The 24,919-nt window shown below is 34.3% G+C and overlaps 2 protein-coding genes and 1 long non-coding RNA gene across 7 annotated transcripts; 2 read left to right on the forward strand and 1 right to left on the reverse strand.

The window, feature by feature from the left end:
• Positions 1-2,015: 2,015 nt before the first annotated feature.
• On the reverse strand, positions 2,016-6,925 carry LOC102611849 (uncharacterized). 2 transcript variants are annotated; one of them, XM_006472278.4, is made up of 7 exons: positions 6,487-6,924; positions 6,092-6,133; positions 5,460-5,588; positions 3,846-4,087; positions 3,396-3,432; positions 2,624-2,681; positions 2,016-2,532 (listed from the first exon to the last, which is right to left on the reverse strand). In XM_006472278.4, exons 1-7 carry the CDS (start codon positions 6,622-6,624, stop codon positions 2,453-2,455), a joined length of 726 nt encoding a protein of 241 aa, XP_006472341.2. In that variant the 5' UTR covers positions 6,625-6,924; the 3' UTR covers positions 2,016-2,452. The 2 variants fall into 2 exon arrangements, with proteins under 2 accessions (XP_006472341.2, XP_006472342.2); XM_006472279.4 differs by lacking the exon at positions 6,092-6,133 and having other exon boundaries at positions 6,487-6,925.
• Positions 6,926-7,188: 263 nt separating this feature from the next.
• On the forward strand, positions 7,189-11,151 carry LOC102612341 (uncharacterized). 4 transcript variants are annotated; one of them, XR_008054872.1, is made up of 6 exons: positions 7,189-7,584; positions 8,143-8,184; positions 8,701-8,742; positions 8,916-9,259; positions 10,042-10,122; positions 10,765-11,151. It is a non-coding gene; the product is annotated as an uncharacterized LOC102612341 (long non-coding RNA). The 4 variants fall into 4 exon arrangements; XR_008054874.1 differs by having other exon boundaries at positions 10,067-10,122; XR_008054873.1 differs by lacking the exon at positions 10,042-10,122.
• A 9,340-nt stretch (positions 11,152-20,491) lies between these two features.
• On the forward strand, positions 20,492-22,852 carry LOC102612741 (1-aminocyclopropane-1-carboxylate synthase 8). The gene is made up of 4 exons (XM_006472280.4): positions 20,492-20,718; positions 20,901-21,032; positions 21,143-21,303; positions 21,417-22,852. The coding sequence occupies exons 1-4, from the start codon at positions 20,578-20,580 to the stop codon at positions 22,375-22,377; spliced, it is 1,395 nt and encodes a 464-aa protein (XP_006472343.2). The 5' UTR covers positions 20,492-20,577; the 3' UTR covers positions 22,378-22,852.
• Positions 22,853-24,919: the final 2,067 nt, after the last annotated feature.

Raw genomic sequence — 24,919 nt, forward strand, 5'->3', positions numbered from 1 at the left:
AGTTGAAAGGCAAAAGTAAGTTAATGGTAAGTAGCTATCAAAGCACCATTGTCATCAGCAGCTAACCAGCGGGGCAGCACATGGGCGCTCGTATTGTCCAATTTTAATGCCGTGGGCGTGGGCCATTTTTCGAAGCTGGCTCCCCGAATTTATTGTTGTGAAGCAGCTGTATCACACAGACAGTTTGATTACGACCACTTTCACAACACACATTGTGTTAGCAGGCAGCGTTCTCTCAAATCTCAAAACGGCTGCAAGCAGGACAAAAATATATAAATATTATCAGATCTTTGACAGAAAAAACTGCCCATCATGCTCACAATTACGAATGCAAGCATGCAACAACAAGATATCTGATGGAATCTTTAACTTGTTAGTTATATGTTTTTCTATGACTTTGTTTTGTTGATACGAAAATATGGGTCTATTTTTCTAGATGCTTTTTTTTCCACATTTTCTTTCACCTGATTCATTACAATGTTGAACTCGATTGGCGCGCGCTATTATTCCAGTTTATGGTCCCCCAACACACACCAGCCACAAGTTGTTATTTTGAATTGGGGATGGGATTATGGCACATCTGTAAATTGATGGGCGTTTGTCGGTGTGGGGCTCGTTCGGCAGGTTCTGTTGTGCCCCGCTGTCTCTTCTCACCTACGTATGTCGCCGCCCATTTATTTAGTCATCGCTTGTCTTCTTTATTTAATCCTCTGCTTTAGTTTAAATAAATTCCATTTCGACAGAATAGATTAACTTATGTTAATCATTTTAATATGTTAACCAATATGAGATTTTTAACTTTAATAAAGTCAGGAATTAGTTAAAAATAAAAAAAATTTAAATTTTAATACACTACATGATAAATATATAATGTATTAAAATATGTGTTTATTTTATCTTTTAATTAATTTCTAATTTTATTAAAATTAGAAATTCTTGATTGAAAAATGGATTTTGCTATGTTATATTGAATGTACCATACACAACTAACGAGAACTATACAATTATGTGGGTTCCATAATTTGTGTGGTTCTTAATTGTGTATGGTACATTCAATATAGCATAGGGACTCTCTTAAAAAATTAATATATATATATATATATATGTGTATGTATGTGTGTGCGCGCGCGCGCGCACTTAAAGAAATGGTCAATGTTTTCTTCTCTGCGTTGTTTCGTTGTGTTCAAATTTGGGCAGATGGCAGATTTTATTGGGGACTTGAATTCGTCAACAAACCACAAGTCAATGAATCATTTGCGGAAATTTTCAGTCTTCCTCCTTTTTGTCAAATCTTCCAAAAAAGACACTGCTGAAATGGTCAAATCTGTAAAAATTACACCAGTCAATAAATCATTTTGTCAGTCGTCTGATTCGAAGCGCTATTTTTCACAGCTACAAAAACAAACATCCACTTGGATTGTAATCGGCGCTATTAACAAAAACAATACGCATAACTGCATAACGCTTGGGGTCAAAGACTCAACCCTCGGTTAACGTTGAGGGTTTTAATGTGAATGGATATCAATTTGGGTAAATAAGACTATCTCTGAAAGGTTTTATAAATTTTATTTTTTAAATATTTATTTATTTATTTATGTGATAAATAAAATAATAAAAAATATATTATTTTTTAAAAGACTATTCAAATAAAATAAGTTAATATTATTTTAATAAAATAATTTTTTTTTATAAAAAAATTAATAATAATTAAAATATCTCTCTCTTTTTCTAATAAAAAATAATAAAATATAAATTAAAGAGGAAAAAATCAACTCTCTAAATTTAAAGAGAAATAATCATTTCTTATTTGAAAAATTTTAATTTGAATGTCTTTTAAAACCTTAAATGCTGATGTAACTCTTCGAATAAGTAATAAAATCTTATTTGAATAGTCTTTTGAAGATACTCTAACAATTGAAAACATGAAGAAATTCGACTCTCCACAGCTAAAAACAAGCATCCACCAAAATACAAAACAAATAACCACGGCCAAGCCGTTTCGAGGCCAACCAAACGAAGGAAAACAAACTATGTACTCACTACCAAGTGCAAAATCATTATAGCATGTTAGTACAAGAAGAAATTTGAATATGCGATGAGGTAATTGAGGAAATCACCAAAATAACCTATTGCTTATTCTACGCAAGTCAAAGTTTTCAATAAATTACATTTTTGCAACAGCTATGCATGCATGATAACATGCCTCTATAGTACATGATCTGCTTTTGTACATGTATACTGAAATAAATCACTTTTCATTCTTCATACCAACCTCAACATGGTAGTACAACATCAATATTTCACAAACTCGGATATTTCCACAAGAAAGTTTGCCGAGGACTCGAGTTCTGCAAACAATTAATCGCTGCAGGGAAAAGGTGACTTGATAATATTCAACACATAGGAGACTTGCTACTTATTCTGTATAACCCCTGTGGCAGTGTTAGCAACTTCATGACTTCATGTCCTTTCTTTCTTGCTTTATAGCTTCATAGGACACCATTACCTCTTTGAATTTTGCCTCAGCGGCCTCTGCAACAGACATGGGCAATCTTCACTTATCCAATCCATGTATCATTTCAAATTACAAGATTTTAGTTAATGATGACCACTCATGTCTCACCTTTATTATCCTGGTTCTGATCTGGGTGGAACTCTTTTGCCTTGGCCCTGAATGCTGTCTGCAAGGGATTAAAAGAAATTTCAAACCATATCAGGTACAAATAGAAAATAAAGCAAACAATCTCGGTTCTGCTATGAAGCTCATTTATTAATATATCAATATTTAGAAAAGGCCTCCAACGGAAAAATCCAAAATCAAACATGAACTAACAATCAAATTGCCACAAATATCATCAAAAGATCAGTGAGTACTGCAATTCTTGATTACTGCTAACGTCAGGATGGACGGAAATGATAGGCTTACATTGGAATGAAATCACATGACAAAAACACACTGTTTTGTACATGCTTTCATCCATCACAAAATCTCGATAGACTCCAAAACTCTCTGTTCGGCAAGCACTCTTAAACACCAACATTCTTCAAGTCATGATCTAAAACTTCAATGTCCGGCAAAAACTTCTAAAATGACAAAAAAATAAGAGGGCGCATACAAACACGTTCCAATTTGCCTCAAGAAGACAGCAAATTGCGGATTAAACAAGCAAGGGTTTAAGTTTACAGAACATTTGCAATACCAGAAACAAATTTTAGAAACAGCACCCCTTTATAAATAAAAAGAAAATGCCATGATATTTTGGAGCCTTATCATAATTATAACTACCAAACTTAAGCATTTGATCAGCTGGCATTCCCTTTGACAAATGAAAAGCTGAAGCATAATCAAAGCTCCAATAATGACCTAAAAGCAATAATATAATGAGGGGGTGTACCTTAATCTCGGCTTCTGTGTAAGGAGCTTTTCTTAACCTGTGTAATGAAAAACACGTGAGATGAATACAATGGTCAAGAGCCATCATGATTGCAACACGATTAAAGATAACTCTGTACGCCATCAAAGGTTTGTGTACCATTCACAAGCTATAGAACCAAAATGGAACTGAAAAAAATTGGAAGTACATTTTCTGGTCAAATCTGAACGTGTCATTTTCACAAAAGCTTTGTTGTTTCACATGATTTTTCAGAACTCAGTTTTAAGTCCCAATGAGAAACTGCTCTTCAATTAAATCTAGAATAGATGTGGCAAAAAATGAGGAATAACTTCAATCCTGTGATCAACTTTGACTCATTTACTACAAATTTATGAAATCACATCAGAATATGATTTGTTCAGATTAGACATGTGGAATGGGTCCTGCTTAACTGGATAACAATAACATTACCTGTCAAGACCCAAAACCGAGTAGTGATGTGATAACGAATAGCTTTCAGACTCTCTTGGAGGTTGTCTGAAATTGGTCCTCTGTTGTCTGTAGGATGGATCTGCTTTCCAATACCAATCATCCCGCTGGAAATGATGATGATAAGTGCCATTGTCATAATCATTTTGCCTCCAGCTCTCATAGCTTTTTTTATATTTATTCCTCTCTCTATTGAACACACTTTGCATCCGCCTTATCCGCTCCTGCAAAGGGCCAAAGAACCAAAATGTAAATACCACGATGATCAGTACCATGACAAATCCCAAACCAAAAGCAAAACCAAAGCATGGACCAGCAGATTGAAATTCAAATTAAATGTTTGAGCCCCAAAAAAACTTTGGTATTACTACGTTGCTTTTGGAAGAAATGGAGAATAGCTAACAACTCCATAATCAGAACTGTGGTTTGGAGAAAGAGGTTAGCTACTGCAGAAGTAACAAGTGATACAAGAACCAGATTTGAATTGCATCAGAGTAGATACCATTACAATTTCCAAAATACCAATTTTTCAGATAACATCTTAAAAAAAAATAAAAAATTTATGGCTTCAGCATATGAACCATACGAGTTGAGTCTGAGAAATGACCATTCATCAAGACACAATCCAGAATTTGACCAGAAAAAATCCATCTGAGCCAAGAACAAGTTGACAAGACCAAATTGCCACCCCATCATCAGATCTTGATCAACCATACACAACCCCCTTTTCATTTTTCTTTGGTAAGAAATCATAATTAAGCTAAACTAACCGATCCAACATAAGAAGAAAAAGGATGCAGTTTACACCAGGTAAAAATAAATAAAGAAGAAAATACAATAAGCAGCCAACTGGAGGAAGCAACTTCAATAACTACACAGTACTTTATTAACCAAACCCATAAAGGACATAAGTAACAAGTACTAATCAAAACATTGCCGTTTCTGATAAGAGCATAACAGTTTATAGCATACAAGAATGATGCCCAGTCTATTCATATTCTCTCCCCAATTAGAGTCTAAAAATAGCAACGCTACAGAGAATGCTAGTCCAGATGAAACTCCACTATGAATGTTCACAAAAAGGCATGGCAGGGAGTGAGATTCACAGTAAATGGCTGTAAACTTCAATAACTACACAGTACTTTATTAACCAAACCCATAAAGGACATAAGTAACAAGTACTAATCAAAACATTGCCGTTTCTGATAAGAGCATAACAGTTTATAGCATACAAGAATGATGCCCAGTCTATTCATATTCTCTCCCCAATTAGAGTCTAAAAATAGCAAGGCTACAGAGAATGCTAGTCCAGATGAAACTCCACTATGAATGTTCACAAAAAGGCATGGCAGGGAGTGAGATTCACAGTAAATGGCTACATAAGAGTTTTTTGGGGTGTGACTATTATTTTGATCGGCCCTAATTATTCAAGCCTATCCTTTTCCACTATCATGCATAGCTTCTGCCTGCATAACACAACTTTAGAAAAAGCAATCCAAAGTTTCTGGAAAAAAGGGAAAAGGCTCACAACAAGAAACAACATAAATATATAGAGGGGTAAAACAAAACAAAAACAATATATAGCTTAAAACTCACCACTCTCTCCATTTCTTCTTCATATTCCTCTCGCATTCGACGATTATACCTTTTCCAAGCTTCCTCCTGAAAAGATGACCGGAAAGAACTTCCACTTGCTCCTTTCCACGATGACTGTGGCCTGCTTAACTTTATGGTGCATTTACAACATAATCAGCTCCATCAGCCAATGATATTTAAAAAAAAAAAAATGATATTTTCTGGAACATAAATCAAACAATAATAAATAAATAAATAAATCATATTCATCAACTTACCGTGCTAGAGACACAAAATATTCAATCCATCCATTACTATAAGAATCAAATTCAAACATAGGATCGAGTATACTAAACTTAATGAAAAGAGATCTCAGTCTTCAAATTTCAAAAGCTACGGACCCAAATTTTGTTGTTAGAAAACAATCTTGCTTAAGAATTGAAACTCGCTGGTATGCATGGGGATGTGCACGCACATTCCAAATAACAAGAACACAAATTAAAACCTTCAATGCAGCAGAACAAATGCAGAACCTTGAACATCTGTTTGAAAGGATTTCCAGTGAACACTAATAAACAATCAGCAACATCCAAGTAATAGTGTAGTAAAACAGGCTTCCCACTTTAAGGTTGATGGAAACATATTATTTCTACCTGAGAATAGACCCAGTCAACAGTCTTCCGGAGCTGCCCAACCTGCCAAATTTGCTATAGGAATCAAATTGACTGTGTAGCACAACAACTTTCTACCAATGACAATATTTGATTGCAAATGGGTTCCGGATTTCACACGTATAACCAGAAGATCAAGTTTTAAAATCTAAGACATGAATATTCTATTCACTATCAATAGGGCGACTATTCGCACTCACAAAATGACATTAGCTTATACAAGCAATTCAACCAAGCACCGTAACAGTTTGGACAGAGATTGTGAGAGAAACAAGAGGCATCGCCTATCAATTACTAAAAACTCTGAAGTTACAAAACCCTAATATCGGCATTACATTTTTCATAGCAATGAAAAAAGAACAAGTAAATTAACTTACGGCAAAAGTAGTGGCGGTGGCGCCAATTAGACCGAAGAGAAAAACCCCCCAAAGTTTGACGTCAGCTTTCTCTTGTTGGGGTCCGTTTGGCGACGGCCATGGGTTATTCTTATTCCGGTCTCCGTCTTTCCCTCCCATTGCCCTGGTATTTATATTCCCTCCTATCCGACGACTTCTTCTATGAGATAGTATTAAATTTCGATAAGCACCCAAAGGCTAATACCATGTTTGGGGTTTTACCTTTTTTTTTGGTTAATCTGGCTCTGGCTTCAATTTATTTTCTCTTTTCGTTTTCAACCGACTATCAATACGTATTATGCCTACGACGCCCTTCCTCTCTGTGACATGAGAAATGTAAACGATCGAATTTGACAGAGAACCCTCGGCGTGGGATGGCAATTGGGCCCAATCAAGAGTTCTAGCGCCAAAGTTGAATACATGGCATTCATTTAGTGGTCGTAATATACTCGTTTTTACATTATAAATATTGCTCTTTTTTTTTCTTTTTTTTCATTTTCAACAATAATAAAAAATAATTATAAATGAAAGAAAATAGAGGAGAGCGGAAATGGACATAACGACTTGGTTGATCCAATCCAAATTGAATCAAAGTCAGTCCAAACTTACTTCAGGCATGGCCCATTGGCATTAATAGAGAGCCCGAACCAACCCTACCCGTGGTTGCAGCTCAAAGTTTTATTGGCACTCCCCCCCCCCCCCCCCCAACCCCAAAAGAAAAGTCTCAGCTTGAGACACTCGATTAATTGTGCTCGGCAGATGAAGGGAAACATGTTCCGGTTGGTTAAGAAGCCTTCGCAATTGGTGATTGGTGGTAGATATAGTTACTAGAGCATAACAATCCTGACTCTGGATATGGTCAAGCTAGAGTTGAATATGTAGATGTGGCTGAGTATGGAATTGTTGATCCATTGAAAAGCACATGCAGACGCAGTGAATTAGAAAGTGCCATGTGTTCTTTTGTTCAGGGAGTTGTGTTGTCAACTCGAAATTATCAATTGCTGAACATGAAAGCTGGTTCTGGCTATGGAAGGGAGCATCCAGCGAATTGGAGCTTGTCATAATCATACATCGAAGCAGGTAAATTTCTGCTCAGAGGGGCCGTGATTTTCATCGCCTGCATGTCCAAGCGGGTGGCATTTGCTAATGAACTTTTTTTTGGACTTAGCGCCATGGCATTGGCTTTTAATCTACACAAATAGATAATATCCATTTCTGTTCTCATTTTACGTTGGTGTCGTTGCCGCCTCCTCATATCCATTTGTAATTTTGTTGAAGTTATCATTGATGATTGCACTTCTTTCTATTAGTGATATATAATATTATTTTTTTCATTTATAAATTTAAAAAAAAAAAAAAAAAGAGAAGAAGACAGTACATCAGTACAGTTGGTGACATGAATTAAGATGATGCAAAAAATGAAAAAGAAAATCACCGAGAAAATTGATAAAGTAGTAATGTCAAGGATGGCAGTGAGTCCAGGTCGGCTATATGGAGACAGTGGAGGAGGCATTCTTGGGTTTTGCCCGTCCAAATCATTCTGTCATCCTGATAACCTTTTCCATTCCAATTAACTATTTTTTTAATCATTTATATTTGACAGTTTATTTTTTTCCCTTTTCTTGGTGGATTTCTCAGGGAGAGCTGCTGCTTATGGCTCATCTGTATTGTATAGCTCAGGTTTATTATATTCCAACTGCTAATATTTTAATTTTAGTTCATTGTTTTTAAATCTCTGTTCTATTATTTTCTTTTTTCTTTTTTTGAATTACTATTTATTCGGTGATAATAAACTATATGCATTATAACATCGATATTATTAAGAACAGATCTACAGCAGAAATGGGTTTTGATCTGCTTTTGTTTTCTGAGCTTTATTTTTGTTTCTTATGCAAGTACTATTTCATATATTTATAAAGGACACAAAAGTTAACCCCTTTGAGTTTTGAATTTATAGAGATTGGTGTAAATTATGAATTGTTCATTCTTAGTATTTGCGTGACACAGGACTAGAAGATGATAAAATGACAAGTGCAATTATATGGTGCAATCATTTTAGTTTTTTTTTTTTTTTTAAATCAAGAAAACTAGAAAATAGGTTTTATGTTTGAAGAAGTTGATTGACAGATATGGATATATATATATATATATTGATGTATAACCCCATTGACTGAATTCTAATATCTTTTGCAACAGGTGAATTTGGCAACTTTAAAGAGCCTATAATTGGGGTTGAAGGTAGTTTGGCTGCCTTTTGGTTCGTCGAACTTCTGATTTTGGTTTTATTTAATAATTATTTGTTTTCAGTTGGTATAATCGAATTGCTGAGGGTAGAGGTTGTCTTATGGTCTTCAGCATTAATCCGACTCACCAGCAGTATTTCCAAGTATATGACGTTAGATCATGTGCAGGTGATTTCTCCTGCACACTAGAGGTTCAGTGAGAGAAAGCATATGGTGACGGCATGCACAAAGTTTGAAGTCAGTCCTGATACTTATCCGGTGGTTTCTAGATTTCGGAATGAAGAGGAAACCAAAGCCTGGGGTTTGGAACCATATGATACAGAGGTTGCTGATAACTTGTGCATAAAGGCATTGTACGCGTGGCTCATATCAAATTTTCTCTTCCATACCGGCCAACACTTTTTCTGTTGTAAGTTTCTCTGATGCAATGGATTACTTATCTCCAAGATACCTTAACAAGGCACTTCAGATTTGGCGAGGGTCATCATCCGATGGTCTTGTCACCTTTACAGGTAAGAAGAATCAAAAGTATTTTCTGAGCATGTATTTTGTTGTGCACTTATGTTTATTACATGCAGAAACTGTTGTTTGTTGGTGATGTTATTGAAACACTTTCTCATTTAATATTCTCAGCATTTTTTCTGTTTGTCAGTCTCTCACTCTCTTGGTTTATCTTTACTTTGCAATGATCACTAGCAACCTTGCGACTTCTGTTGAATCAGTAGACTTTAACTGATCAACCTTTGTAATTTTGTAACATAAACAAATGAATTTGGATTTGGATATTTGTGGTGCCTCCAAATGCATAGCTTAGGTACTTAGTTTTGATCTTGAATCTTTTTCCTCCGCTGTATTTGCCATCACAATCCTTAACCATGCTCATCTTCTGCTACTTTGTGTTTGAGAATGGATGTGGGTATTCTTTATCAGTATTTGTGATGGAATATGATGTTGTCAAAGTAACAGAGAACTTAAGAAAGATACACAAACATCTTATGACATAGTGTGCACAAAGTGGAGATGAAAATAATTTCGGCATAGCCAATGTGTGTAACTATTAACTGTCATTCCTACTCTAGTAGTAGAACCACTTTTTGTCCAAACTCTGCATTTTTGCCTCTTCCCATTTTTGTTTCTTTTAATTATATTTCATTGGAGTTTCCAGTTGATCTTCCTGTGTTCACCTGTGTATCTGAAATATGTGCATACCAAAATACTATAATTGGTCATTCTTTCCAACCTGAAAGTTAGATATTATTGTATACACGCATGTTCTCCTTTTTGGTCATTCAAGGGCCTTTTTGATTATTCGCATGGAGGTTCTCCCGGTCAGCAGAGAGCAAAGATGGCAGAAGTTTCCAAATTTGGGAGGGCGGTAAGTGGCTGTTACATGCAGGATTAGAGAATTATTTTCCCAATAATTTCTTGGCTTTTCAAGTTACTAAATTGACATCGGTTCCTAAAATGACTGAAACTGGTTTTGATTAAGATGCATGGATCTATGGACTATTTGTCTACTTGGATCTGTTTCATGGATTAATAGAGATAAAAGTTTCAGTTACTTGGCAAGTGAGACTTGAACATCATTTTAGTTCGAATGATGTGCATTATACAAGCCTTTAAAAGTGACTCAAGTATTAACTTGCTCAGTTGCTCCAGAGTCTTTCTGTGAACACAAGAAGTAGCTGCTTGTATTATTAGAAGGGTTTGCACGCATACAACCTGAACAAATGAATATGCATTTCTACATGATGTAGCAATTGTTTGCAAAAAATCATCAACTAGAAGAATTACTTTCCATTGCATAGGTTATATATAGGTTGCTTACACAATTTGAAGTCATCAAGTATGGGACATTTCTTTGTTGCTCCTCTGATTTAACATTGTTCAAGTTTGCTTTAAAGTAGCATGTTTGTTGCTAATTAGCTTTTTATCACACATTACTTCAACACGAAACTATTTATAATAATAATAATAATAATAATCTTCCGTGGCTTTGATTGGTTTGCTTATGAAGGCTAACTTGAGGAGCCTTTCTTTCTTGGTGGACACATTACTTCGACCGGACAAGCGTAGAAGAAAATGAAGTTGCTATCAAGGAGTTTGAGCAGGCTGCTGGGAATAATTCCTATAATCCAAATTGCCAAATTTTCCATCTGAAGTCGGAGGGCTCCGACTACGTTACAGATTCTGTAACTAACAGCTAGTGATTTGACACGATCATTACTCAAATGTTGACACGTAGTCGATTACAGTGGGACACGATGACCGGCAAAAGGGGTAAATTGTACTTTGCAATATGGTGGTGATTGCCCAGTTACGGGAGACGAACAATTGGTTTACAATAAAAATGAGTAACAAGAGTTAACTTTCGTTAACTCTTGTTATTATCTCGTTATTTTCATTTTGACCTTTTATTTTTGAATTGCGGGTGAAATATGAATTTGCGGATCAAGGACGGAGCTAAAATTGGAAATTCTAGGGGGCCAAACTGTGGAAGAAGTGATGTTGAAGTGCCAAATTCTGAGAAATACTTCACAAACCCATGGGGTGAATGTAGAACATCTAACTTTGATGGGGCCAAAGTACAACATTCTCAATATCTCAGGCTCAAAATATAAATATTGCTTATGCAAACTTATCTTTATTCTGGGGCCTGCAGGGACAGCAGACGAATTTCGCCGTATTGGCCGGTTACCAGTTTACACGTATATCATCCCAACCATTAGATTTACAGTCTGATCCAACGAGCTAAAACAGCGTTGGTGTTTGTTAAAAAATCTGTAACGTATTCGGAGTTCTCAAGTCGTTCTTTTATAGAATTTCTTTACTAGTAGCAAGTGGAGCTTCATAAATCAGCGCTGTAGAGTAATTTTCTCTGCAAAGCAATAAATATTTTACAAGAATTGAAACTTTACAACCACCATAATTTAATTTACCAAAATTACAGAACTTGGTTAAGTGGGTGGCTGGTGGACATGCACGTCCAACTTCATTATCAACATAGTAAAGCTCGTCAGATGTCTCACGTTGCCATATTATTCCTCCTATTTTTAATATTATTCCTTTAATAGTACAAAATTGAGACATAAAGTCTGTATTTGGATTGACCACGAAGCCTTTGAAAGTGAAACTTGTTCGATAATTTTGAATTCTATGATGGTGGAGCAAAACATTAAAGACAAAGAGGATCGAGTCATTAAACGGTGCTGAGAAAATTAGGAGCACCATTTTCAAACACTGAGAGGTCTGAACAGAGCAAAATTTCTTCTATATGGGAAATTAATAAATAACAGGACGCTGATCTGCTGTTCCTCGTTCATCAATTTCCCATTTTGACAATGAAAATCTTCAAAAAGTTAACAGCAACAGCAGGACAGGATTCAAAGGTCAAGAGCAAATTAATGTGCAATGCCGCACGAAATCAAATCATCTCATCAGTCAAAAAGCTAGAACATGAATTTTATCTCTAAAAACTGCTTTTGAAATTCTTGTTGGGCAAGCTTGTGAGACGCGCTCCACCCTGTTTATTGACTTAGATAGGGTTGATGCTCGTATTGCAATTGAAAGCGGAACCAATAATTGATCACACTCTTACCAGCTTTGAAAATTTATCCAACCTTTTAAATCGTCTTCAATTATCACCAACTTCTACAGATTCGAAGCAGTTTCTAGACTCCCAGTTAGCAAACTCTACACGCAAGGATGGGAAAAACTACCCGACAGCACACACTTGATAGTACAATTATCACAACATTTAAGATTTTATTATTTATTTGAAGAGCTACATCATCAACATTTAAAATTCTAAAAGACACTCCCATTAAGATTTTTTAAATAAGAAATGATCATCTCTCTTCAAATTTGAAGAGTTACTTTTTCCCTCTTCAATTTATATTTTATTACTTTTTGTTGAAGAAAATGAGAAATGTATTTGAATTATTATTGACTTTTTCTTTTAAAAAATAGTTATTTAATTAAAATAATATTAACTCATTTATATTTGAAGAGTCTTTTGGAGAATAATATCTTTTTTCACTCATCTATTTGCCACATAGGTAAGCAAATGAATATTTGAAGAGTAAAATTTATAGAGCCTTTTGGAGATGCTCTTAGTTATTAGTCATAATTTTTATAATTTACGCATTAATCTGACATATTTAATGCAAAATTTACTGACATATAATCAGTAAGATAGACCAACATAATTTATAATTACTTTTTAACACTTCTTTTTTTATCTTAATTCCTCACTTAGAGTTCGTAAATCGTAATTATGTTTCGTTAAGTTATAACAAGATGAAGGCATTTCATTTTTGCTTGTAGCAGCAGTTCTCATCAAAGCTCAGAATATTTGAGTTGAAAGAGAGAAACGGAAAAAAGGAAATTGGATATATAAGTTAATTAGAGAAAATGGTTTGTTTTTCTCTCATGCTCCAAAATTTAACAAGAATCCCCTCCCCCCTGACTTTTTTTTTTTTTTAAATTTATATTTGCATCTACAAATAAGATATTATTGTATATGAAAAAAAAAAGACTCGAGATATCTTACATAATAACGGAACAAACACCATACAGTTGTAAGGCATTCTTAATTCCCCACAAATTTTATTACTTTTACTTTATATTTTCATCGCAATTAAATTTTAATCAAATTGTTATTATTTACTTATGTTTATTATCTTATTATTATCTAAGGTAACAAAACTCTAAAAAAAAAAGTTATCTCTGTGAAGATTTGAAACTCATATTCTCCTCATCACTACGCTAAGAGCTCACTAACATGTCTCGAATGAAAGTTACATTCCGTTAACTATCATTTGTTCTTTTTTAACTTTGAAGTTAAGTCTATTAATTTTCAACCGTTGGATTTTGTTAAAATACATAAAAGAAATGGTGGGATTTGTCTCCATTACTCGAAATTATCAATTAAAAAGAGAGGGAGAGAGAGAGAGAGAGAGAGAGAGAGGAAGGGAGGGAGATTAATGGGGTAGGGGTCAACATGGTTGTGTTAAGGAAGCAAATAGTCTGACTGTCTAATGAATAATTTCTTCGACTTCGGGGGTAGTGCTTGTTGAGCCAGGATGCACGACATGACATGGGTATCATCATGTCCTTTTGGCTGTCACATTACCAATGTCTCTTGGTTTGGACTTTCGGGTTTCAAAATTCTTTAGGCAAATGAAGATTTTTCACATGACCTAATTATTAACTTTCTTCCACTACAAACCCACGTGACCCCGACTCCTCACTGTTCCGTGTTCACCCCTTTGTAACAACATATAGATATTTGAAAATCATCATGTCTGTGCACCTTTTTTAAAATTCAAAATCAGAATAGTTATTATTATTATTATTATTATTATTAATTCATACATTTATTGAAGTTCGAATCGATAATCTAAACTTTAAGAAGGCTGCTTCATATTATTGGACCTATATTTTAGTTAAAAATAAATAAAATAAAATAAACTAGCTGTTGATGGAATAATAGCCACTTCAATTATTTCTTGTATCCCCGTGACATATTAGAGTTCATTTTTATTTTTTCGTCGGTTATTAGTTTATATTTAGCAGCTAACCTCTATTCAATTATCTAAAAAAATACATACAAAAGCACATGATTATGAATGGCTACTGATTTTTTTTTTTTTTTTAAAAAAAAAAGTGGGGCCGGCTCTAATAATTTGGAGGCCTTAGGTGAATTTTTTGTTTTTTTTTTCGGAGAGTCCTTTCTACATTAAACAAAATGACTCTCAAAGAAATGTTAAACAGCACACAATTTTACTCTCTTTTATTCTTTAACAATATCTTGAATTTTAACAATTGTCCACGAGAATACAAGATCCCAAAAAAAAGGAATAATAAAAAGATATCTATCTATTTCTAAAAGAATATTAACTAATTTAACCATTTTTATTAAATCTGATTCAACTATCTATCTATTATTATACTTTAAAAGTCATATTTTTATTTTAAAAAATTACTTTTAAGGTAAAGATTAACAAATATAGAGATAATTATGAAGGGGAGTAATAATAGGGAGATGCTTAAAAATTAGATATCCTTGCCCTATATACATAATTAAAAAAAAATAGAATTTTAGAATAGTTATTATTATTATTATTATTATAATTATTATTATTATAATTATTATTAGACTAATAAATAGATACTTAAAATTTGTGACCTTCTAAAATATGCGACCTTAGGCTATAACCTAATTTGTCTAGTGCTAAAGCCGCTCCCTTTTAAATACAAACTTGTCCTTTTACATCAATGTTGAGTTGTAAATAGAAAGCATAGTAATATAGTATGAGAATAGCCAAAACTCTTGGTTTTTGTATTTAGCCTGCCGTGGCAAAAGAAAGAAGTTAAGATTAGAACTAGATGGAGAAAATTCTATAGTCGAATTGTCACAATCTTTTAGGCCAAGTTGGTACGGAATTGTCGATCCTTATCTGTTTCCGCTATCCAGATAGCAGTAGAACTAGTTAATATATGGTACTTTATTGGAAGGGATCGTGGCACATGTTCGCAGACTTTGAAATTCCGGTGAACGGGGCCATGCCATGCCATGCATCCCATTGTAGTGAATGGGAAAGACGACAGTGCAGATAATGAAAATTGTGTCTTAGTGTCTATGTTGGTTACAGTAAGAGTTGCAGAAATGCATATGGGCACCTTATCCTGCTTCTGCTCCACTTATTTTGCTTGACCAGTGACTACAGTTTTTCAAATAATTAAATATGCGAAAGCAACCTTCAACTTCTGTTCTCTGCTCCACTTTGATCGTCCCATGGCCTTGTGTTGTGGGGAAATATTTGATCACCACCATTCACACTAACCAGTACGGACTTATTTAATTATCTATATATAAGTTACGCTGTGGCTTGGGGTTTTAAAAGCCAGTCGAAAATTTTTATTTAAAAAAAAAAAAAAAACTTAGAGAAGATAAGAGTTCTAACAGAAATTTAACCTTTTTTTTTTTAATTTATGTTTTGGCCTCTTATTTTGATAGCAAAACCTATCGAATGTTCTTTATATCCTTCTCCCTTGCGAAATGCAAGTGGAGTATGGACATCCTCTCTTGTGAGAGGTTATTTATATTGGGCATGTACTTCATAGAATTCATTGTAATAATGTAAGTCCCAATCATGTATATCTGATTGTAAATATCAGTATAATACCTCTGCTATAATAAGCAGTTGTTGTAAATATCTGTGTAATGCAGTAATCTGATGATTAATCAGTCTAAAAAAAAAAAACCTATCGAGTTTATGTGTTATTCATTTTGTGCCCCAGAATCAAAATTCGATTTCGATGTTTCCAGCCAATCACACCATTGTCGTTGAAATTTAGTACTAATAGTGGCAGAACTAATAAGATTTTGGTTCGACAAATATAAAATTTCAATTGCATCCCTTGTCTTTTCTCCTTTTTCATTCTTCTAAGGGGTCATTCTTCCACATAGTTCCACCCCCCATCAACTAATATATGCCTTGCAAAAGACAAAATGAAAACAATTTTTTTTTGTTTTTAAATTATTCGGTTTTTGACGATTGCATTGGCCCGACTAATTTGAATTCAGAGTATAGTTATAATTAAGATTTCTTACCCCTCCCAAATGATGTTTTTAATAAGGACCAAACTCGAGAGATTTTCCCACAAACTCAGCCTAAGTTGACAACTGAGCCACAACCATTTGGTATGTATATATATATATATATATATATATATATATATATATATATATATGTCGTATGAAAGAGATGAAAACAAATTAATTGTAGACATGCCAGCCATTTTGCAATGCCAAGTTATGAAATCCCCACTAGTATTCTGATGTCGTAATCAAATCAATTTAATTTTTCGAAGGAAAAAAATGAAGAAGAAAAGCAGTCAAAGCAAATCTCTTAAATCTTAATACACCCACGTGGCAAAAGTGCCTACAAAACCGCGTTCTCTAATCTGGCAGTTCATTATGACAATATATATCACCCCACCCCATCAGAATATTTAATTGAACTGCTATATTAATAACAAAAATTCAAGGTCAACCGAGGCAGTCAACAATCTATGAGACTAAATATGATTCTCTAATAGTAATATGAAATAATGGACCATTAATTACATCATGGGCATCTCGCTCTAATATGATGCAAAATTCATTAAAAAAGAAAAAAAAAAAGTTGTTTAAACTGAGCTGAGCTGAGCTGTTCCTCACCTTAAAACGCGGAAGACGGAAAGACAAGTCAAGTCATAAGTGCAAGAGAGACTACAATTGATTTGAAATTGTGACTCCTACGTACGCCACTCACACACCAAGTTCAATATGGTAGGGACGTAATTAGATTTAATAATATATGCATATTTTGTATGGGAGACATCTCGAAAAAAATTTAGAACCCGGCGGGTTGTTAGGACTTAACACTGTCTACTACTATGCTTTCAAAATATGTGCAATGGTGAGTGATGTTGATTGAAAGATTAAATATGAGTACTTGTGCATGCTTCATAGAAGCATAGAAGTGGTAGAAACCTATCATGCGTATCTAGAATGTAATTATTTATTAAGTAAATTTAGCTGTAACGCTTTAAGCCATGTGTGGATATACAATTCATGGTTTTCTAATGAAAGATGAGTAAAGACATTATATGAAATAATAAAAAATATGATCAAGATTCATTAAGATTTGGGTTTTTCAGAGTGTAATTCAAGTGGGTAATTGATGGTGCCATCCAAAAATGTATGAGAGATCGAATTACGAGAGTATTATAATTATTCATAAAAATAATAGAGCATACTCTAGTGGTACCGTTTAAGTGTAAATAAATTGACTAACAAGATAATTAAGATATTAGCCCTAGTAAATATATGCTTAAATCATATTTTAAGAGATTCTCAACTTGAAATCATGTACAAGCAACGTCAACTTAGCATATCATTTGTAAAGTAAAGTATCATAGTAGCAAACTATCTTATATAACCGAATAATATTTGGTTGAATGAAAATACTAAATAACCTGTATAATCTATACTTCGATGAGCTCTCTCTCATTATAGAATAAAAAGATCTAGTAGTTTTATATTAAAATAATAAATTTTCTTTATACATATTGAATTTTGTTTATGTAGTATTTGTATTCAAGTAATACTGTAGTATCAAATCTCTTTATACATATAACATTTGTGACTTTGCAATTACTCAATCTATTACGATATAGTTTGACCAAAAAAACAAAAAGAAGAAGAAAAAATGGGAGAATCATTCCATACTAGTAATTTGCCCCCAAAGACGGCAGGATACGAAAGGAAACAAAGAGTGGGTGGGAATGGCGGGGGGCAAAGCCACGGGGTCTAAAAGTGGAGAACAGTAATAAGTTGAGGATTGGCGACTGGACCACTTCGGTCTTACGTTAAATCGTCGACACGCAGCGCAACACATCCAAGTGAACCCCTTTTTGTCTTTCTATCATAATAAAAATGGGCCACCAACTCCCGGAATACGCAAACTCACGCACCGATTGGACTGCCCATCAACATCATCTCAATTACGCCATCCCCGGTTCCAAATATTATCATCATCCAGCAACGCCCGCGTTGGTAATTACAAAAAAGTTTATTTTTTTTAATACTGATTTTTGGTTTCCTTACTACCTAAATATCTGTGGAATCATTGGCATTAATTATGCCCATTCGACGTAAAAGTTGTTGTCACCGACGGCGGTGAGTACTTTCGCTCGGGACTTCCGAGATATATATAGCTTGTACTCTCAATTAGTTTATATGTGCCGCGAAGATAACGACGTTCGCCTGCACTTCCACAAAGACAGCGACATTCCCCTCTTAAGTCCTTCGTTGTGCCAGTTCGGCTTTGGCCGAAGTAGTGGGCTGCTGCCCTCACAAGCATTGTGAGGGCAGCGGTTCTAGCCCCCACAAAAGCATTGTAGGGGCTAAATGTTCTTTATATCTTTCTCTTTTGCGAAATGTAAGTGGAGTATGGACATCCTCTCATGTGAGGAGTTATTTGTATTGGGCATGTACTTCATAGAATTCATTGTAATAATGTAAGTCCCAATCATGTATATCTGATTGTAAATATCAGTGTAACATCTCTGCTACAATAAGCAGTTGTTGTAAATATCTATGTAATGCAGTAATCTGATGATTAATCAGTCAAAAAAAAAAAAAAAGTCCTTCGTTGTATCTTATCTTTCGAGTGCATGCGGGATAAATATTGTTTAGACGAATTATTAATGAGGAGCGCGTGCGTTTCCATTAGTTAGGAACTGGCTTTCTTAGAACTTGGTTTATAAGTCAATGGGCTCATTAATTGGATTGTCATGCACTCATGCTCTCTGTCTAGAAAAAGCCTGTGACGTTAGCTTGTCGGTGTGCTCTGCTCCCTTCATATTTCCACAGTTCCACTCTCGATATTTGCATATCTATATATATTACATCATTCTTACAGCATTCCAACCCATGAATTATATGACATACAATTACTTTTATTTGACAATTAATTGACTGCCGATTAATCATAAATTGAGTACTTAAACTCAAAAAAAAAAAAAAAACAACATTAGTTAAAATTTATTATTGCTTGATTAAATCCGAGTAATCTTCATTTCACATAGACTATTTGACGTCTATTATTGCTACATGTTTTTGTAAGAATCCGTCCAATTCAGAAAGTAGGTTTCTACTGTGCGCAGATCATTGATTACGTGCGTCATAATATCCATCTAGTTAGCCAGTTAAAGTAAAGGAAACAATAATCATGTAATTAATCTATTGACCTAAATAACAATTTAACAAATGAGTGTTTATTTACAATCCTAAATCAGCAAAAATAAGTGGTGTCAACTAATTTAATTAAAAAGCAAAGTATATGTGTTCCATAAGTTTTATTATAAAAGTTTTGTTTTATTATATATTGATCAAAATTAATATAATTTTCTTTTATTTATATGTTAGGATCTATGGAAAAAAAGGTGCTTGTTAATTAGCTGCTTATAAAAAAATAATTATCTACATACTTTTAAAAGCTGTTATTAAAATCAGCTATTATAAATTTACTAAATATTATTTTTATCAAAACTTATGAAATTAGTCGTTTATAGCGTTTCGACCTTACTATTAGGGAAGTCAAAAATACTCATCCAACCCAAGGGATGAGGTCAAGTCGGACCTAAACTTCACTTATTAAGTCTATGGTCTAACCCCAAACTTGAATTTCATGAAAAATATTATAAAATACATATTATTTTAAATAATTATATTTATTTGACTCTCCTATTACATATATGTAAAATTTTAAATATTAAAATTCATATTTTCAAGCCTAATTTTATTAAAATAAATTTAGTAATCATAAAATTTTAAAATAAATTTAAAAAATATACACATATAATGTTATAAAATATAAAATCTGAATTTTAAGAAAAAAAAAATCCAGCTCAACGTCGGGCTTTTTAAACCTGATCTGGGTGTTCATAAAATATATCCAGACTAGATCCCGACATTATCATACCCAGGTCTGACCTAAACTTTTATATCCCTTCTTAATCTCAAATGAGACGTAAGAGAAAAAGTAATAATTAATTAAGAAAATTGAAAATGGAGTCGCTTTACGGTCAAAAGAATCATCACCGTCAAATTCACCTATCTCACCATGTCGGGTTGGTCTCTGCTCAATCAAATTTTTTTTTTCTATATAAGTGGGCATGCTATAGTCTTTGCACATCTCTCCCTAAAGCAAACTAAAACTTCCCATCTCTCTTTCGACTTTCAATCATCTAACACTGATCGCTTCTTTCAATCAACATGCTGTCCAGGATAGCTAGCTGCGACTCTCATGGGCAAGATTCTTCCTACTTTCTTGGTTGGGAAGCTTACGAAAATAATCCTTATGATCAACTTCATAATCCCTCCGGAATCATTCAAATGGGACTCGCTGAGAATCAGGTCCGTAACTTTATTTATTTATTTACAAACCAAATATAAACATATATTACAAAAATAATAAGAAGAAGAAGTATATATTTCTGTCACATGTGATAGCAATAGCATCAGCATGTAGGTGGCTAGAATAAATTTATCGTGGAATATAATTGGTCTTCCCACTAACGCTGTGATATTTCTTGCAGCTTTCGTTTGACCTCCTTGAGTCGTGGCTTGCAAGCAACCAAGAGGCAGTGGAGCTGAAGAGAAATGGAGAATCTCTATTCAGAGAGCTGGCTCTTTTCCAGGACTATCACGGCTTTCCAGACGCTAAGAAAGTAAATTTCTATCTCAGCCACTAATAATTAATCAATCGTAATTTTACTAGCAACGTCAATATCGCTATAGCCTGTGTTAGTACCCGAACTTTAACATGACTTGTATACAGGAGCTCGTAAAGTTAATGGCGAGAATAAGAGGCAACAAGGTCAAATTTGATCTTAACAAGCTGGTACTCACAGCTGGTTCAACTGCAGCCAACGAGACTCTAATGTTTTGCCTTGCAGACCCCGGCGATGCTTTCCTTCTTCCCACACCCTACTACCCCGGGTATGTATATATACATGTATAACACTTTAATAATCAAGTGCACATTACTTTCATTTCACATAAATTAAGTTGTTGAAATTAATGTTAAACAGTTAATTTTCTTTCTTTGCCAGATTCGATAGAGATCTTAAATGGCGTCCCGGAATTGAAATTGTTCCAATTCATTGCTCAAGTTCAAATGGTTTCAGAATAACCATTTCTGCCCTGGAAAATGCCTATCAACAAGCCCAAACACTTAACCTAAAAGTTAAAGGGGTTTTGATAACTAATCCTTCAAACCCCTTAGGCACAGCCATGACTCACCAAGAACTAAACCACCTCATTAATTTCTCCAAGTCCAAAAGAATTCACATAGTGAGTGATGAAATTTACTCAGGCACCGTCTTTGACTCACCCAGCAGCAGCTTTATAAGCATCATGGAGGCTGTAATGGACCGAAACATTGGCGAGTCCGATGATCTGTGGAGTCGCATTCACATTGTTTACAGTCTCTCAAAGGATTTCAGCATGCCTGGATTCCGTGTTGGCATGATCTATTCCAACAATGAAAGAGTTGTTTCGGCGGCGACTAAAATGTCAAGCTTCGGCCTTGTTTCTTCTCAAACACAGTATCTACTCTCACGCATGCTCTCGGACAAGAAGTTCACATGCAATTACATGAAGGAAAATCGGAAGAGGCTTAGGAAAAGAAAGGAAATGCTTGTTTCCGGACTCAAAGTTGCAGGAATCAGATGCTTAAAGAGTAACGCAGGATTATTTTGCTGGGTAGACATGAGGCACCTTTTGGTATCCAACACATTTGAAGCTGAGAAGGAGCTGTGGAAAAAAATAATTTTTGAAGTAGGGTTGAATATCTCTCCAGGCTCTTCTTGCCATTGCAATGAACCAGGGTGGTTCAGGATTTGCTTTGCCAACATCACTGAAGAAACACTACAGGTTGCATTGCAGCGCATCAAGGTATTTGCACAATCCTGCAACCCCCAGATGCTGCTGCTGCAAAGGAGATCAATTATTGGCAAATGGATCTCCAAGTTATCTTCATCATCATCATATGATCAGGAACCAGGCCGTTAATTAATTAACTAGATAATAAACTAATTATTATTTAATTAGTCTACATGTTTAAATATTTCGTGCCACAACATATGTCTTAGTTCCATGCAAAAATTTCCTTTCCTAGCGTACGAAACGCCCACTTTTGGATCATCTGAGTTCTCTAAGCGCTGGCATCTGATCAACCAGACAGTAACAGCACTTTAAAGTTGTTCCACTAATAAGGCCAGGGACTACTGGTTGGTAACAGTATAAGGCCAGGGACTACTGGTTGGCAACAGTCTATGCGATCATGGAACCCACGTATGTTTATCGGTTCAAGTTGAAAACAATTGTGTATTTGTTGTGTCGGGAAGTTAACGAGGACACTAATATTTACGTAAATGTAGTAAATTATTCGCTTTTTTTTTTTCAGTTTAGTAATTAATTAAGTAGTATTGTTTACTGTTATATTACTTTCTCTCTATATATAAAAGTTGAGATAGGTTCCACTCAAGGATCTTGCGTTTAAGTTAAAGTGCAAACCTTGGAGTCAATTGATTCAAATCAAATGATTCTTAAAATTTATATATAGTAAGCCCTACTATGTGCAGATTTTAAAATTAAAAAAAATTGTAATTTATTGAATTCAATAGCCCAAATTAGAATCCCGTATTGTAATTAAAGTGTGGGATCCCTCAATGAAGTATAACTTTACAATTTTTTTTTTTATAAGCAAATAAGTATATTTCCTTGTGATTAGCGTTTCTATCCAGTAAAATTTAGATGGATGATTGGTGGTTAATAAATAAATTTATAAGATACATTATCACCAAAAGTCATGTGACATAAGACATAAAAATTTATGAAAATTTTATCTAGCAAGGATCCTAATTCAATTTTTTTTTTCAGTGTACATATTTGGTATTGTGGATCTATAGCTTTCAAGGTACATATGCTAATATATGAAATAAAAGTTAATAGTATGTAGTAAATATAATATTTAAATAATATTTTGATAAAATTAATAAAGATATAATAAATTTTTTATCATACGAACGTAAAATTATATCAAACTTAACTTCTAAGTTACAATAACTTGTATTTACTGAATAATTTAGCACTGCTTTAACATTGTAACTTGTAAGTTAAAGTTGCACAACCTTAGACCTAATTAGAATCTTATTTACTTTTATATTGATATCCAATAAATGCAAATTACAGTTTTCTAGTTTACTTGGTTGAAGATCAAATCAGTAGTAGATATTTTACAGGGTTGAAGGTCAAATCAGTAGTGGAATCTAAGTGCGAGCTGCTTACCCTACACTCTAGAGATTCTGATCCGCTAAGATCAAAATGAGTAAATGACACTCCCCATTACGCAGGACGGTATGGACAGAGACAACTCTTCTCTTCCGTAAATCCAGTGGGCTTTCCAATACAAAGTAATGTTACTGTCAACTGATCAGGTTTATTTGTCCATATCCAACTGAGGTGACCAAGGGAGGTCAGGCTAGGCCCACTAGCATTTATTGGATCTCATGGTACGGTAGGCCCAATACAGGATACGTGTCGCCACCCTCTTTGTTCGATGCTCGCACAAAGTCGATCAAATACAGGATACGTGTCGCCACCCTCTTTGCTCGATCCTCGCACAAAGTCGATCAAATACAGGGTACGTGTCGCCACCCTCTTTGCTCGATGCTCGCACAGAGTCGATCAAAGATCGTGATCATCAGTCATCACCAACTCATGACTAATTTCTTACGCTAGGTCGCGAAACACTTAAAACAAAATATAAATATATGGTAACTTCTCCTACATGGCTCTCGTTATTATTTTTCAAAAGGGTGAAAAAAATTAAAAAAGCCACAGGTTTTTTCAAAAGCATCACTTTGGTCAATTTTATTAGATTCTGTCATCCAAAAATATGATTAGCTTAAATATTTTCATTCTTAATTTGTTTATGGGGAATATCATTATATTGGATTATGGACATATAGTTTGGATCTTATGCTGCCAAGCCCTTAGCATTTTTCAAAATTGAGTGCAATATTATATTGTCATAGGTAAACTAAATGAAATAATTCGTGAACTATAGAGAGAACTATATGAATATTTAAATAGTTCTCCCTATTTTATTTTATTTATTTATTTTTTACCACAGCGTGGAACTATCATGTAATTTTAGGTTCAATCAAGTTTGAGAAGTGAAATTGTCGTTTAAAATTTCTTCCTAACGGAAGTAAATATCTTTAACAGATAACTGTCTAATAAAAGGGGAATTGGGTGGCAGGAATCTAAAATTCTAATCAATGGACTAAAGTGATATGTTTTCGAACTTCTTGGTTTTTATACCTTTTTGATAAACAAGAAGGACTTGCATCCAAAAAACCCAAACAAAACAAAGGCATTATTAGAGAAAGAAATAACTGTAATTGAGTGACGAGAGAGTCAGTTAATCAGTAAGCGAGTAAGCGACAGGTCGGCGGTTCCTAATTGTTGAGTCTCGCATTATTGGACTCTTCTGTCCTTGTCTTCCACGTGGCGCTCCCGTAGCTTTCGCACAATTGGTATTTTGAAT

Source organism: Citrus sinensis, chromosome 5, assembly GCF_022201045.2.
Source record: "Citrus sinensis cultivar Valencia sweet orange chromosome 5, DVS_A1.0, whole genome shotgun sequence".
Taxonomy (NCBI): domain Eukaryota; kingdom Viridiplantae; phylum Streptophyta; class Magnoliopsida; order Sapindales; family Rutaceae; genus Citrus; species Citrus sinensis.

What these genes read in the sequence shown, in the direction of transcription:
- LOC102612741 (XM_006472280.4), top strand. Translation starts at nt 20,578, where the DNA reads ATGCTGTCCAGGATAGCTAGCTGCGACTCTCATGGGCAAGATTCTTCC. An exon ending in TGGGACTCGCTGAGAATCAG is followed by an intron (nt 20,719 to 20,900) that starts GTCCGTAACTTT and finishes TATTTCTTGCAG; the next exon opens with CTTTCGTTTGACCTCCTTGA. An exon ending in CCCACACCCTACTACCCCGG is followed by an intron (nt 21,304 to 21,416) that starts GTATGTATATAT and finishes TTTCTTTGCCAG; the next exon opens with ATTCGATAGAGATCTTAAAT.
- LOC102611849 (XM_006472278.4), bottom strand. Translation starts at nt 6,624, where the DNA reads ATGGGAGGGAAAGACGGAGACCGGAATAAGAATAACCCATGGCCGTCG. An exon ending in AAGAAGAAATGGAGAGAGTG is followed by an intron (nt 4,088 to 5,459) that starts GTGAGTTTTAAG and finishes GGCCCTTTGCAG; the next exon opens with GAGCGGATAAGGCGGATGCA. An exon ending in TCGGTTTTGGGTCTTGACAG is followed by an intron (nt 3,433 to 3,845) that starts GTAATGTTATTG and finishes TTCATTACACAG; the next exon opens with GTTAAGAAAAGCTCCTTACA.